The following is a 16,667-nucleotide window of genomic DNA, read 5'->3' on the forward strand; positions in this document are numbered from 1 at the left end:
TCATTTGCAAAAAGTGACATTAACAACTAGGATTGATCAAGGTTTACATGGCATGTGTCGTCGATGAAGCTGAAGACGCTTACTCTTCAGGAACACTTGGTCTTATTATCCCTGTACCTTTTCGGGAGTCTTCTTGTTTCTCTTGTTCATATTTTGCCTTAGTTTGATTGAATTTGAGTTTGGATCATAACCGTGTTGAGATGGGTTTTTTCATCGACCAAACCTGTCATGTAAAAGTTTTTAAATGCATGTAATTAGCGGCACATTCCTAAATGACAACCAGGTTTATAACTACGAAAAGACCAGGCATGGACACACCTACAAAACAACGATATGTATATGTACGATATATAGTTGCACGAACAAGCACTTCTCGAAGACCTGACTTGTGACCGTAACAACTTTTGTTTCTACCACCACCCGTTTGTGAACTTGCATTTGTGTAATTGATAAACAATATAATGACATTTTTTACAACGACATTTGTTCTTCTGTTATTTCAAATCCTCTGTTTGATTTCCCGTGAAGACTATTCTCTTCAGGTGAAGATGATTCGTCCCTGTTTCTACAACACTTGCACACCCCAATAATCTTAGTTAAAACTCGATCTAAAGGATCCAGTGAGTGCAAGGGTTCTGGAAGGAAGTCCCAGTTCCTAAGAATTCTTGGTAAACAGTTATTCATTTTTCTCTGGAGTACATTTATTAAAATGATTATAACAATAGCTGTAAGAAGAGGGACTCCGACCGCTAGAAGAACCATGGTTCCCGCGAGGGACAGACCTAGTACAGTTCCGGGCACTAGGAAGAATGCCACAACTATATAGAAAAAGGAAAACCACCGGTATTGTGACGTCACGTTGCCAAGAATTTTTGCCAAACCAATAGGAATTTTTCTCATGAACGGGAGAGGATAAAACAAGATGGCTCCCGATAGATTGAAGAAGAGGTGACACAGTCCAACCTGGAGCGAGTGTGGAATCTGGTCGGCAGGAAGAGAGAGAGAAGCCATGATGGTTGTTATAGTCGTACCAATATTTGCCCCAACAGTCAGTGGAAACATTCGGTCAAGGGAGACAACCTCTACACCAACAAGTGGTGTAAGGATTGAGGTGAACACTGAGCTGCTCTGTATTATCATTGTCATACCTGTAACAATCAAACCATTGAACATAAAATAATACAAATATATTTTGACGAAATCAAAGAAATGGTCAGGTTTCTGGTCGACAACATGTTCGTCGAGTTTTTTTTTTTTTTTTTTAAAAACTTCCAACAGACAGCTGGCATACCCATAGCAGAGACGTATATATCACATGTGAAATATACGTCTCTGCCCATATGGAATAACTGTGCCCATCTGTTGGCTGGCTTGTTTATGCTTTCGAGCGATGTCTTGTCTTTAACTAACAAGAAATGTATTGACAACTTCCATCGTATATACCAAACAGAATTGGAACCAAGGACACTACCGACTCTTCTACATCAGCAACTTATTTCGATCTACCTATACAACGAAACCAACATAAACGGTTTTCCACCAAGCGGTATGATAACGTGATAATTCCAATTTGTCTATTGTGAATTTTCCATTTTTGGTAGCAGCATACCTGAATCCCTAGCCTATGGCGGTTACACGTCACAGTTTATTCGAGTTATATCCTCATATGACGGACAGACTCATAACACTGGCTTTCAAAACAGATCTTGAAACTTATGGAAACTTTTTAAGTTATCATAGTATTCTTATTGAAAAATAACATTACGGCGGGCAGAAGACTCTTACTCTTTCAGAATACATGGTCTTATGTTCTTTGTACCTCTTCAGGAGTGTCAGTGTCATTCTGTATATCATATTTTGCCCTAATTTTACCGAATTCGAGTTTGGTTAATCATGATGTTCACATCTTGGTATTTTCGTACTATTTTTGTTTAAAAAAAACTCAACGGCAAATACGACCTGTTCGGACCTCTGTTTATCACATTTTGTCTGTTTACTATTACAAATGAACACGTTTGTACATTGCAATCCTCTAATGGGAAAATTCCAAGTGTTTTATTCAGTATAAGAAAGTCATGCTCAAAAAAAAATCACATGGAATACATTCCGTCTTGAATCAACAACAGAGAAATATATTAAAGTTAACCTTATGATTTAATAAATCACAGATTCAATATTTTTTACATTGCAATAGACTCCTTTCTTTGATTATGCCGTACTCCTCTGAATAGTCCAATCAAACGTCACGAAATACATCGATTTATTATGTTATGGAGTCATACCATAAACAAAACCATTAAAATGTTTGTTTCACAGGGAATATGATATCATACGGTAAAAAGGTAATAAAATATTCTGGGGACACGTGCCAAATGCATTTATTGGACCTGAAATTTCATGTGAAATTCTATGTAAGCATATGAGCTTGATCCTAAATTATGTAGATTGAAACGTCACTGATACTTCACCTGTTCCGATCAAGATCGCCACATATCCAGTGAGGAAGGAGAGTTTTCCTGGAAAATTTGCATTTATGCTTTTCTTTACCACTTTAGCCACTGAACCCTTTAACATAGAGTTGAGGAGCTTGACGATAACTACAAGGGAGACGATGATAAGGCCAAACGAAATGACCATGAGGAGGCCACCAGCGGCACTGTCATCTAGATCTGTCAGAGCTAGCAGATTATCACCTGTAACCGTACAAATACAGCAAAGTAACTGCCAACAAGTCAAAACAAAAAATCATAATTCAAACTTTAAATCAATGAAACATTGACGAACAAAGGAGACCACTAAATCTCAGGAAGATAAGACCACGTGTTCCGAGGAGGTAAACCCGTTCACGTTACTGACAACACTCAACATTTAAATATAAACAAATGAGAGTAATGTCACAATCTCAATTGGAAACGTAAACTAGTATAGAAAAAAATAAAACCACCATACTAATTATCCATGAACATTTCCGAATTGATATTGCCTAAAAATGTAGATTTCTTACAATGGCTTCATAACTGCAGTCAGCAAACTTCCCTACAACCTTCATCAATCTGAATCTCTCTTACAACTTCATCAAACTGAATCTCTTACAACCTTCATCAACCTGAATCTCTCTTACAACCTTCATCAGTCTGAATCTCCTACAACAATCATCAACCCGAATCTCTCTTACAACCTTCATCAACCTGAATCTCCTACAACTTTCATCAGTCTGAATCTCCTACAACCTTCATCAACCTGAATCTCCTACAACCTTCATCAACCTGAATCTCCTACAACCTTCATCAACCTGAATCTCCTACAACCTTCATCAACCTGAATCTCCTACAACCTTCATCAACCTGAATCTCCTACAACCTTCATCAACCTGAATCTCCTACAACCTTCATCAACCTGAATCTTCTACAACCTTCATCAACCTGAATCTCCTACAACCTTCATCAGTCTAAATCTCCTACAACCTTCATCAGTCTAAATCTCCTACAACCTTCATCAGTCTAAATCTCCTACAACCTTCATCAACCTGAATCTTCTACAACCTTCATCAACCTGAATCTCCTACAACCTTCATCAGTCTAAATCTCCTACAACCTTCATCAACCTGAATCTTCTACAACCTTCATCAGTCTGAATCTCCTACAACCTTCATCAATCTAAATCTTCTACAACCTTCATCAACCTGAATCTTCTACAACCTTCATCAACCTGAATCTTCTACAACCTTCATCAACCTGAATCTTCTACAACCTTCATCAACCTGAATCTTCTACAACCTTCATCAACCTGAATCTCCTACAACCTTCATCAACCTGAATCTTCTACAACCTTCATCAGTCTGAATCTCTTACAACCTTCATCAACCTGAATCTCCTACAACCTTCATCAATCTAAATCTTCTACAACCTTCATCAGTCTGAATCTCCTACAACCTTCTTCAGTCTGAATCTCCTACAACATTCATCAACCTGAATCTCTCGAAACCCTGTGTTGTCGTGATCTACTAGTATCATGGAATCATGGTTGTGAGAGAAAACCGTAGAATATTAAATCAACTGCGACATGTAAACAACGGTTTAGGAAGCGGAAATTTTACCATATATAAATCTCCTTTTCATGATAAGGGAATGAAACTATGATCAGTACTTAAGATTTCAGATATGTGACATTATTCTAACAATAAACGATAAAATGTCATTTTCATTTATACAGTTTTCACAATATTAATAGATACTGATAATGATATGCAAGATACTTACATCTTTCCAAATTGATTCTTTCATATTTGTCCGCTATCTCCGATGTTTGTGACATATTGTGGGTTTGATTGAAACGTTCAGTCTGCTCTGACGATGAAGCTAAAGGCAAAAACAATGATTTAAGCTAACGATATTGATAAATATTGATACATGAAGCAGTTTGATAAAAAATACGAAACCTTAAAGTCCTAAACTTTAACCAACCCCTTGTAAATACCTGTCTTTACTTTAATCATTAAGATTTCTATAAAATAACTATAAATGCACATGTTTGTATTAATAGTTTCGATTATCGATATACGTATTACTTGTAGAGAGTATATGACATTTCCTGCTTTCTTAAGAAATATTTATGGCAAAATGATTTCTTTAAGTCTGATTTTCGACATTATCACGAACTCTGTAACATTTCTACTTACGATCATAAGAAATCACCTGGTAATGAGTTTCAAGTGTTGTAAAGCTCTACAAAGTTATCAAATACTGAGTATAACACGACATCAAATGACTCTTTATTGTTTTATTTACCATGATCCAGTTACCCGACAGTGAGTGCACTGAAAAATAACCCGAAGACATATAGCATTACTATCATTTAATACCGCTTTTTAAGATCGAGCGCTATGGTTATCAATTTCATAACAAACTCTCACCTAACGTTGTGTTCCGGAAGTTGTAGCTCCGGTCTGTAGAGGAGTTGACATGAATTGTCAGCGTTTTACACCACCGCTTCAGGACAGTCTTTTCCTCCGCCCCGTCTTTTTCTACAGCAATGTCCTTTATCACTTTGCTGTTTATCTGCGTATGGATGATTTTGTCGAAATTTGTCAATTCATTCATCATTTAAAATATTAGATCATCTTTGTTTAATATAAGCTCCGGGAGAGAAGAACATTTTTAGTGTTTTTACAATGACATCTATGTGTAAACTTAATAACACAACAACTACACTGCATGTTTATTTTATTCCTATGAAATACTGTGTATGTACTGGGTAAATAATTTCTGTACGTATTTCTACACTTACTATGTTGGGTCAGATTTTGTTTTCTTTGAGGTAATTTCTTCTCTTCACACTCTCGTGTAAAAATGATTAAAAAAAAAGATTTGAGACTACGGCAAAGCAATGTGTTTCAGTCAGCCAGTGGCTCAAAATTTATCATGCTTACCTTTACAAGTAGGTTAGTGAAGGGCTTGGTAATAGCTTTCAGGATGTCACGTTTCTTTCCGGAAGATTTAGAAAGGTCTAGGCTGTTGACTATGACGTCAGTTAGTTTGAACAGATAGTTGGTTGCGACCTCTAACGGAAGGAGTATGATAACAGTCAACCAATTGAACATGTCATGGACTGTTGCTCCGGCAAATGACCTCCGAAACTCCTCGCGGTTGCCGAACTGTGTTAGAGCAACAAGTGTATTGGTAACAGAAGTGCCTATATTGGCTCCCATCACCATAGGAATTGCAACCTTGGTTGGTATGACTGGGGGAGAAAAGGGAAAATAAACATGCTAATAGTAATCTATTTATTTTAATGACAATTACAACTAGATTTTGACATTTCTTTGGTTTTGTGATAGTCGAATTCCAGGTTTAAAAAAAATGCCATTATTATGGTTAAATGACTGAATGGTCACATTTTAATAAAAGTATGGCGAAATGTATACAAAAAACAATTAAAACGGAAACTCCTGAAAAAGTATAAGAAAAGTGTTCTGGAAGAGTAAGCGTAATCGCAAACGAGAACAATAAAATTTTAATGAGGATCGTAAACTTCCCCAATAATAAAGAAATCAACGATGCCCTTACTTACTTCCGGAGCCGACCATGGTGACGATGATGGAGGTAGTAGTGGAGGAGCTCTGAAGTAGAACAGTAGCCAGTACACCAATCATTAGGCCCGCCACGGGATTGGACAGAAGGTCGTTCTCACGGAATGCTTTACCGGCTGTTTTTCCTAGTGGTAGAGAGATCAACCAAGATATTTTTTTAAATAACACTACTTATATGACAAATTGCAAAGAAGAGATCGTCTTTTTATCAGACTCACTTAACATTTATTCCAAGTACAATGTCGGGTTTTCGTTTCGGATTATTTATATAAGATACCATATTGTATTTGAGATTTGTATGAAATATCTTCTATAAGATGTCTCATATACTTTATAAGGCATCTCACGTATCTTTGTAATGATACTAAGTGGACATTCGATAGACACCAGTACCCTTATTCGTCAAGTTGTTCTCATCTCGTACTACAAAGAACATTCTATATGTCTTACTATTAAGTATCAGGCGTTTTGTTACTGACGACGTTTTTGCAGAAGCCGTTGTTAATAACTGAAGCAGCCCTGATGGACCACGAAATCATAAGTTGTTAGATGTTAAAACATTAGACCGGACGAATATACGGCAATAGATTCCGACTAAAACCGGAAAAGTACCTTGTGTGGAAACTTTTCACCCCGGTATGCCAGCATTATCAACGATCTTCCCAGAAACTGTCTACCAGTAAAATAAATGGTATTTTCCCGGAAACAGTTCGAAGAACATCAACATACTACTGTAACTGGCTGTACAACAGTAAATGCAACAGTAAGAAGAACATGCTTTTCATTATCTTTTCTGTCCTCACCAGTCCCTGCTTTCGCTTCTTTTTAAACTCTTTCTTTACCGATGACAATTTTTTGGCATGTTGGCTTCCTTTGTGTCAACTGTCGTTTATTTAGCAAAATGTTATACACGTATATCATTCAATAAAGTATCTGATATCTGTGATGCTAAAAATAGCTACAAGAACTCAAACTCAAATTCAATAAAACTAGGGCAAAACGCAAAGAAAAGAAAAAAATCACTCGGATACTTTTGTAAAAGTACAAAACGAAAAAGACCAGGTTTTCCTGAAGTGAAAGCGTCTTCTGTTTCATTGACGACACCCACCATGTAAATCAGAATACATATTTATTCCGATATCAACAGGCAACCAAGTGAGTATCAAACATCCAGCTCTGTATCGAAGAAAGGAATTTCTCAATGGGATCTCTATGACGACCGTAAAACTTCCCCATACTATTCATCAAGCTGCATCATTTGAAACCCTTGAACCCTTTGAATTTGTTGGTATTTCTGTTGGATTGTCTAATTGCAATAAACTGATTTCTCTTTACTGTAATATATTACAAAGCGTACTGTTTTCGACCAAGTCATTCATATTTTATACTTTTAAATATAAATCCACATACGACGCATAACACAGAGAAAATAATTTCAACCTAATTCCAACTGGTCAAACGATTGAAATTATTTTTTTCATAAATTGTAAATGATTAAGAAAGAAAAGACGCTGCAGGTTTATTACAAAGTTGTAAGGTTATCAATTACAATAATTATGGGACCGTGCTTGGTTTAGGCGTGATCAATCAATATCGACTTGTAAAGATGATATTTATTACAGAAATGAGCAGGTTGATTTATAAGTCCAACTTACTTTCTAAAAGATATCAAAAAAATATCAACACGGCAACATAATCATAATTCAAACTCAAATTTCATAAAACTAGGACAAAATATGAACTAAAGAAAGATTAACACGCAGACTCCTGAAAAGTGCAAGGATAATAAGATCAGGTGTTCCGGAAGAGTAAGCGTCTTTTGCTTCATCGCCCGCACCCGTTATGTAAACTTTGGTCTATCTAAGTACGTAATGTCACGCTCTCAATTGAGAGCAAGGTATGCAACGACCGAATCGACAGGCATACTAACGAGCATCAAATACGTCCAGTTTCATGTCACACAAAATCTCAATGACTTCACTATGGCGACCAATGACACATTGCTTTTGCAAAGGTCTGCATAGAAAAAAAAACATTTTCTAAAGATTTTGCTTTATCAGCACATTTTAATTCAGCTAGATTTGATAGTTGCTTTATGGAATACATCTTCTAATAATGATTCTAAAGTATGATTACGATTGGTAATGGATTCCACACGATATCCGGGCATAACGTAATGGAAGAGTGTTGAAAATTGAATATAAGTAGTTTCAAAAGGTAACATCACTTGACACCTTTATTATGCTACGTAACTGGAAGGGTGTTGAAATTGAATATAAATCTTTTCAAAAGGTAACATCACCTGACAACTTTATAATGCTGTTATGTGACGAGTGTTGAAACTGGATACAAATCTTCCTAAAAGGCTACATAACTGGATGATAAATCCTCTCTAACATCACCATACACCTTTATAATAAATACACACTGCTGTTAAATAACACTTGTATGTCTCTTGTACAATCTTACATCACCATACACCTTTATAATAAATACACACTGCTGTTAAATAACACTTGTATGTCTCTTGTACAATCTTACATCACCATACACCTTTATAATAAATACACACTGCTGTTAAATAACACTTGTATGTCTCTTGTACAATCTTACATCACCATACACCTTTATAATAAATACACACTGCTGTTAAATAACACTTGTATGTCTCTTGTACAATCTTACATCACCATACACCTTTATAATAAATACACACTGCTGTTAAATAACACTTGTATGTCTCTTGTACAATCTTACATCACCATACACCTTTATAATAAATACACACTGCTGTTAAATAACACTTGTATGTCTCTTGTACAATCTTACATCACCATACACCTTTATAATAAATACACACTGCTGTTAAATAACACTTGTATGTCTCTTGTACAATCTTACATCACCATACACCTTTATAATAAATACACACTGCTGTTAAATAACACTTGTATGTCTCTTGTACAATCTTACATCACCATACACCTTTATAATAAATACACACTGCTGTTAAATAACACTTGTATGTCTCTTGTACAATCTTACATCACCATACACCTTTATAATAAATACACACTGCTGTTAAATAACACTTGTATGTCTCTTGTACAATCTTACATCACCATACACCTTTATAATAAATACACACTGCTGTTAAATAACACTTGTATGTCTCTTGTACAATCTTACATCACCATACACCTTTATAATAAATACACACTGCTGTTAAATAACACTTGTATGTCTCTTGTACAATCTTACATCACCATACACCTTTATAATAAATACACACTGCTGTTAAATTACACTTGTATGTCTCTTGTACAATCTTACATCACCATACACCTTTATAATAAATACACACTGCTGTTAAATAACACTTGTATGTCTCTTGTACAGTCTTCGTACTCATGTTATAGACTATTAAACCAGATATCTTGCGTATAGAAGCGGCCCGTTGGACGATAAAAAATCAAAATCTTAAGTACACAGAAATAACGCAATATATATATGTAATGATGATAATCAACAGAGGAAGAAATTGTGAATCTGTACCGAACAATACCCTACTGGACCGTCAATATTGGTAAAATAAGGATATCGCTATTCGTCACCTATATAAAATTCTTTTCTAAAATTTACTTACCTCCCACGAGTTTAAAAGCATTTCCAAGAAATCCCAGTGCACAGATAAACAAATAAAGGAAACACAAGACGATCAGTATTTTAAGAATAATACTGAAGATTTGTTTACATTTCGGAACATGTCCAGTCCCTGCCATGATTGACAATGCGTATTTTAGTGTCTGGAGCAACCATATATGAGGAAGTAAACAATGAAAGAAACAAGATTTTTTAAGTAGCTATGTGACATTTACCTGCACTTTACAGATTGTGTTGAAATACCGCCAGCTTACTTGCAAATAATATTATATATTATATATCAAAATCTTAGCACAAATTTCTAAGCATGTACCATTTTTGATAGGGCTCAGCCCACGTGTCTCATAACCTCACATAAGCAGTGTATTTGAAATTGATGTAAATCAGTTTGAGGAGTAAAATTGTTAAAGGAGTTAAGTTGTTCAGCGGTTGAAGATATGTACGGCGAGAGTTAGCGAACAAGGTGACGGATTGGAGGGAACATGCCTATCATGGTCGTGCGGCGCATGGTAATTAACAAAACGTATACATACATCACAATAGATTCCCCCGGGTCCTTTAACATGTATCGTCAAAACAACAGATGTACATAATATGTGATGATAAACCAGGAGATATCGGCTGTATAAGGTTGTTAAAGCCTGGCTTTCTTCATGTAGTAGCAGTCATCATAACCATGGGGAAAAAACAATGACAAACACTATAATGAAAAAAAGAATATAAAATTAAAGAATTTATATTTTTTTCTTAATCATACGAAGGGAAACCGAAGACCATATTCTGATTGTCGTTATTTTTATACAAGTTATTTTGATAAAAAAAACACTAATGAATATTTCAAATAATGCTCGATAGTTCTCTGCACTAAGTCATGTTTAATATCAGAAAATCGTTATATCACTTAAGGCATTTAAACATTTAAAAATAATTTATAAATTCGATAAGTTGCCAGACAAATGAAAACAATGTTACACAAGCGCACTTAAGACTGTATAAGGACCATATGTATGTTTTGTAAGATAAGGTTATCGTTACGATCTCTCTACATGTGCTTTCCCAATAGCCATTTTGCCTCCAGAATAAAAAAAGGAAGCAACTTTAATGAAACAAATAACTTTTAAATACATTTTAGTTCAGAAAATCTGTTACTTCGCTACAATTTCATCGATTAGGTTATGTAAACCCCCCTGCAGATATTGGCCTTTAGTTTGATTCTAGAAGTATGGAGACCAATGTGAAGATATTAACCTTATTCAGTTATCTAATTTTATCAATGCAAGAAGAATATTTTGGAAATAAAATTCAAATTATTTGTTTTCATACGAGGTTGAAATTATTGAAGAGATTATCAAAACAGGTCACAAAGTCGTTTAATTTCACTCCCAGAAATATTGATCACGTCTTGTCTTTAAATAGCAAGAAATTTATCAAAGACACGACATGCTCTTCTTTATCAGCTGCTTATCTCGATCTTTTCTTACAACTCTCCACCAAGCTGTATGATAGACGTGAAAGGTTCAATTTCCCTTTTGTGAATTTTACATTTCTGGATAACAATATCCCTGCATTCCCAACCTATGGTATTTGCATGCCACAGTTGATTCGATTAACAAGACCTGTTCCTTTTATCACGATTTTCAAGCAAGAAGCCGTCAAGTGACTGACAAACTAACAGCACAGTTGCAAAACGTTTCAAATTATGGGGAAATTTAATGGTAGCCATAGTGATCTAATTGTGAAATACTCTTCGTGTGATATGAAGCTTGAAGTTAGTTTGCCTGTTGGTTCCGTTGCTGTATACCTTGTTCTCCTTCGAGAACATGACATTACCCTTGGATTGACCAAGGTATACATGACTGTGACATCGACGAAACAGAAGCCGCTTACTCTCCTAGTTTTACTGTATTTATATTGGATTATGATTATGTTGACATGTTGTTATTTTCTTAAACCCATCTGAATGATGATAATGAATTCACTCATATTTCATTACATAGGCCAAACATAGACTGTAATAATAAAAAAATGGCCTCATTAAGCTATTAACAATTGTAAAACTATAAAACTTACTGAATTATGGGGTTTTCACGTTAGTTTCATTCGAGGTCGATTTTCTAGAATTCTTAAATTACTGAGAGAACTTGAAAAACAAACGTATGTGTAACTCAGTTGAATTCATTTCAAAGCTATAATGTATATCATTCTAACTTGTCTTGTAAAATATCTTAGAACATTTTGAAATTGTTGAATGGAAATAGACATACCTGTTTGCCATGTTAAAATTCTTACGAATGGTTTCATGGGTCATAATATACATAAATTTGATTTTACATCACTGACGAGTCCGAGAATGAGGAAGCTATGGTGGCTGATTCGAGACATCGTAATATCGCTTCGTTTAATGGGAAGCGATATTGCGATGTCACGATACCACGATGCGATACTACAATAGCACGATGCGATATCGTGGTATCGCATCGCGCTATCGTGGTATCGCATCGTGCTATCGTGATATCGGAATATCGCTTCCCATTAAACGAAGCGATATTACGATGTCCCGAATCAGCCACCATAGGAAACAAATGTATGATGCAGTCTCATTCGTTATTTGACTCTACTGTATCTAACTCTAAATTTGTATAGAAAGGTGTTATTTACTTGTGTGTCTGTTGTATAATCTTCATCTTCAATATTTTTGACGTTTAGTAGCATCTGGTACGAGTCATAAAGGACGAAACAGAAGTATGGAGCAGTTTAATCAATTCCTTGGCTCTAATCCTAAATTTGTATTGAAAGGTTTTAGCATATTATTGGTGGAATCCTCCATCACCATCTCACCATCCACTAGTTCATCTATTTCGGCGTGTTAGTACAACTCGGTGCCTCATGGTACCATTAATAGTGTCTTAACAGCCTAGCTGTAGCTTTCACAAGGTTGCGTTGATAAAAAACTGGTTTATTAGATCGTTTGCCAAAATAAGCTACCTTTACCTTTTTGTTCTTGTTGTTACTGCGGCTCTTACAACTTCAACAATATAAAAAACTAGCTTAGAACCAGACAGGTGAAATCTTCTTATTGTCAGTTTTACTGTTCTGAGGTTTATAAACCATTATTTTCTAAGTTGCTGTTGAGAGTGTTGATCTCGGCTATAACCACCCAATGTAAACACACACAAGAGAGAGAAAGTCAATGCAAAGGAAAGAGACAGGGATACAATGACGTTGAGTTTGAAAAAAGTTCTGGCCTTTCCAACTAAAACTGATTAATAAGAATTGTGATTTATGTCATTCAATTTCAGAGAGATGCTACAGCACATGTATATGTATATTTACTATAAAATTTGTTAGGGGTTTAAATCAACCTGTATGTCTACAGATGTCGTAAATATGTAAATTAACACATAACAGACACGGCCCTCACTAATTTCTTCACTCGTGGATCCTCGCGTAGGGATACTTGAGACCGCTTCACTCAGGCTCGTTGCGACGTTTTATTAGATAATATATTTAATCTAATGCCGATATAAAATCGAATTTATGACACACTTGACATTGTCGATATCGGATCAAAGAATTCTTGTAGTATTTCAAATACGTATGGCTATACATTTTAATATAGAACCGCCAGGAAAAGTCTTCGAGACTCAAAGGAGTAATTAAAGAAAGGTTCAATTAGATCATTTGAAATGCATTGGAGTCATGTTTCCCCAATGTATATGTAAATCAGTAAGTAGTAAGTTGATATTATATTCCGACAGCACAGTAGAACCAGATTTTATATTCTTAACACTTTCAGTATGAAAATGTATTCATACGAAAGCACAGCGGGACCAGAGTTTAATTCGTTACACTTTCAGTACGAAAATGTCTTCATACGAAAGCACAGTAGAACCAGATTTTCAATTCTTCACACTTTCAGTACGATAATGTCTTAAGACAACAGCATAGTGAAACCAAAGTTTAAATTATTTACACTTTAGGTTCGTTAATGCCTTCAGGCGAGTTCGATGATCTCTGCATGTGATTCAAAGGAAAGGAAATAAACTAGGATCAACTTAATACCTCTAAACAGATTTAGTTATAATATGACTACGTCACACAGTGTTTCGTTCTTCTAGGAATCGTTGGTGATCATAAGGCTATACGGACCTATGAATCATTTTCAGTTATCGGTTTTTTTAATAAAAACATCACACTGTCAAATCCTCATACCCACATAGTATTACACAAATAAAGTGTCGATAGTTCCAATCATTGCCAGTATAGAAAGCTGCCATAAGTCATATACCTCGCCATCAGATAACGACACAATGTTATCGACAGTTTACCTGAGGAGATTGTGTGTAAAACGTAACGCAATTGCGGTTTCAGCTTATAGTCACAGCCTCTAGAAGTAGACGTTACTACCAATCCTAGCTTTCTGGTTGGTCCAAATTGTTTAACGATCTACCAGCGACCTCTAGCGTCAATCGTATACTAAAAAAAATGCTGACATCTTTCAAAGTGTCAAGCATACTGTCGCTATCAGACAATCAAATATTATACCATAGCCTACCCAAAATTCACAGACTAAGTGTTTATGTCACGAACTGATATTGTTCTGGTTTGCAGAATGTTCTCCGTGACAGGACAATATGGCGATACGTAAAGGATTATGGGATCATTGTAAGAAGCAGAAAAATAAAATCAATATCGTTAGCAATATCATAGATGATACAATTTTTTTTTAACTTTCATGGTGATAAATGATTGAGTTATGGAGAGTTAAAGTTTACTCGATCGCTGGCGGCAATGTACGTTGTACATGTGTATCACACTCGAGGACAGCATCTGCAGCTATATCTTAGGCTACTGCATAAAGTAAGAGACAATAAACGATATGCACTAACTATGATTATAATACATTAATATACGAGTTTTCAGTTTCATGTATGAACATGTACAAATACAACGGGTGATTGTGAAGTGTCTTCAGACACAATTGCCTTAAATGCTCAAAGAAGTTAGCGATTTTAAAAGATGTATTTTTTAATATTGATGAATTTACCTCGATTGCCGACGGTACTCGTGTGTGTACAGTGTATACTTGATAGTAGCGATATCTTATTCTTAGTAGCTATTATTAATCAGGGAATAAAATCAATTACAGGAAACAAAAAATCATGTTATAATGGTTATATAACTTTCATCAGGAGCGTGTCTAAAACGTTTCACCGTCTCTGGTTTTATATTCCTCGTCAAACAAAATTATGCACACACAGGAAATTAGGATCCCCTTGAATGAAGTTTTCTTTCATAGTCTGCTGTCAGTATCACAGGGTTCAATTGGAAGTGTATCAAAATTTCAAATTTAGGATAGAAATCTTCTATTTAAGTGTTTGATGATCTTGCAAGGATAATATCTCAAATATAATTATATGTTATCAAAATGTTCAGCTTTTCAGTAATTTCGGTACATTAATACAACTCTCTCTCTCTCTCTCTCTCTCTCTCAGGATAAATGAGCTCCTAATGAAACTGGGTGCAAAGTACATACATATGCATGAGATTATATCCTAAGAGTCCATTTTAGGTGTTATGGTTTTCGTTATACGATATTCTACATGATAAAGGTTTAAGTTTCTATAATACTAGTAGACCCCTACCATTCGAACCAATCCCTTTTCGTTATCTTTGTAATATATGCAATAAATGCTAATGTTATGTTAATACTGTATTACGTTGCTAGAACACTGACGTTCGCCGGTGATAGGTGTCACCTAAACCCATAACTCGCAATTCTTTTCATGTATCACGAGATACAATAACAAAGGTCCTTAAATAATTGAAGACTGTTTAATCCTTGAACAATAACGTACGAGGAGCGACATTCGCAACCTTCCCGTTGTAGTCTTCGTCGGATACATGGATAAATTTTAAGACAAAACAAGAGAAAATCAGTTGGCTCTGCCGGAAGGGGATGTGGTAAATTATACGACGTATTAGCAAAACAAACAAACAACAGTAGGATTATCTGTCAGATACAGAGATACCTGAAGGATAAGACAAAACGGGAAAACAACAGTAGAATTATCTGTAAGATACAGAGATAAAGGATAAGACAAAACAGCAGAACAACAGTTTGATGAACTACATAATTATAAATGAGAAAAATGAATGTTGAGACTAGTGAATTTGAATAGGATGATATTTGAAACAATTATTACATTATTATTATTATGTTAATAACAAAACAATTTGGAAATGGTTAATAATTACTAAAATACATTTCTTATTAAATGTATATTCAAGACCATATTGACCTTTACTGTTTTCTTATATCTATGTATACATATCTCAGTATCTTTTATGTTGATTGCTCGGATGGGTTCTTTTTCTGGTAATTGTCGGATTGGACATGTTTAATGTCTGCTGCAATTTACACAACTTGATAAGGAAACATACAGCCATAATCAGTAGGGGAGGGCTAATATATGCGTTGACATGGAATGAATCCGGTCATATAAAGATTCAAATCTCAATCTCTTTGTGAACATGAACAGACCACGAGTGAAACATTCATTTGTTACCCTCATTTCAAGGTCAACCAATAAGATATATTGTTATATAAATACCGTCAAATCAGGGAACCTGTAAATATGCAAGCCACTTACAAAGGCCGGGACTACTTTATATATATATATACTTTTGTTCTGGGTGGGCGATCACAAAGCCGTTACACACATCAGACGTAAAGCCACCAGGACCGTTTACCTTCCAGGTAATTTTTTCATTCAGTTGATAATACTCTTGATATTTGATGTACACGATGAAAAAGATTCATTTTCATTCATAATCTAATCGGATGTTAATTTGCTGCAGTTTATTTCCAGGAATTAACAGTAGAATAGCATTATAACGTTATGAAATCCTGTTA

At 35.2% G+C, this 16,667-nt stretch overlaps 1 protein-coding gene across 1 annotated transcript; it reads right to left on the reverse strand.

Moving 5' to 3' along the window:
- Positions 1-471: 471 nt before the first annotated feature.
- Positions 472-9,870, reverse strand: LOC132559969 (sodium-dependent phosphate transport protein 2B-like). The gene is made up of 7 exons (XM_060224614.1): positions 9,735-9,870; positions 6,070-6,213; positions 5,429-5,739; positions 4,907-5,057; positions 4,260-4,358; positions 2,469-2,693; positions 472-1,148 (listed from the first exon to the last, which is right to left on the reverse strand). Exons 1-7 carry the CDS (start codon positions 9,868-9,870, stop codon positions 472-474), a joined length of 1,743 nt encoding a protein of 580 aa, XP_060080597.1.
- Between the last annotated feature and the right edge of the window lie 6,797 nt (positions 9,871-16,667).

Source organism: Ylistrum balloti, unplaced genomic scaffold (assembly GCF_031769215.1).
Source record: "Ylistrum balloti isolate Yb309-2 unplaced genomic scaffold, AGI_CSIRO_Ybal_v1 Utg369664, whole genome shotgun sequence".
Classification (NCBI taxonomy): Eukaryota; Metazoa; Mollusca; class Bivalvia; order Pectinida; family Pectinidae; genus Ylistrum; species Ylistrum balloti.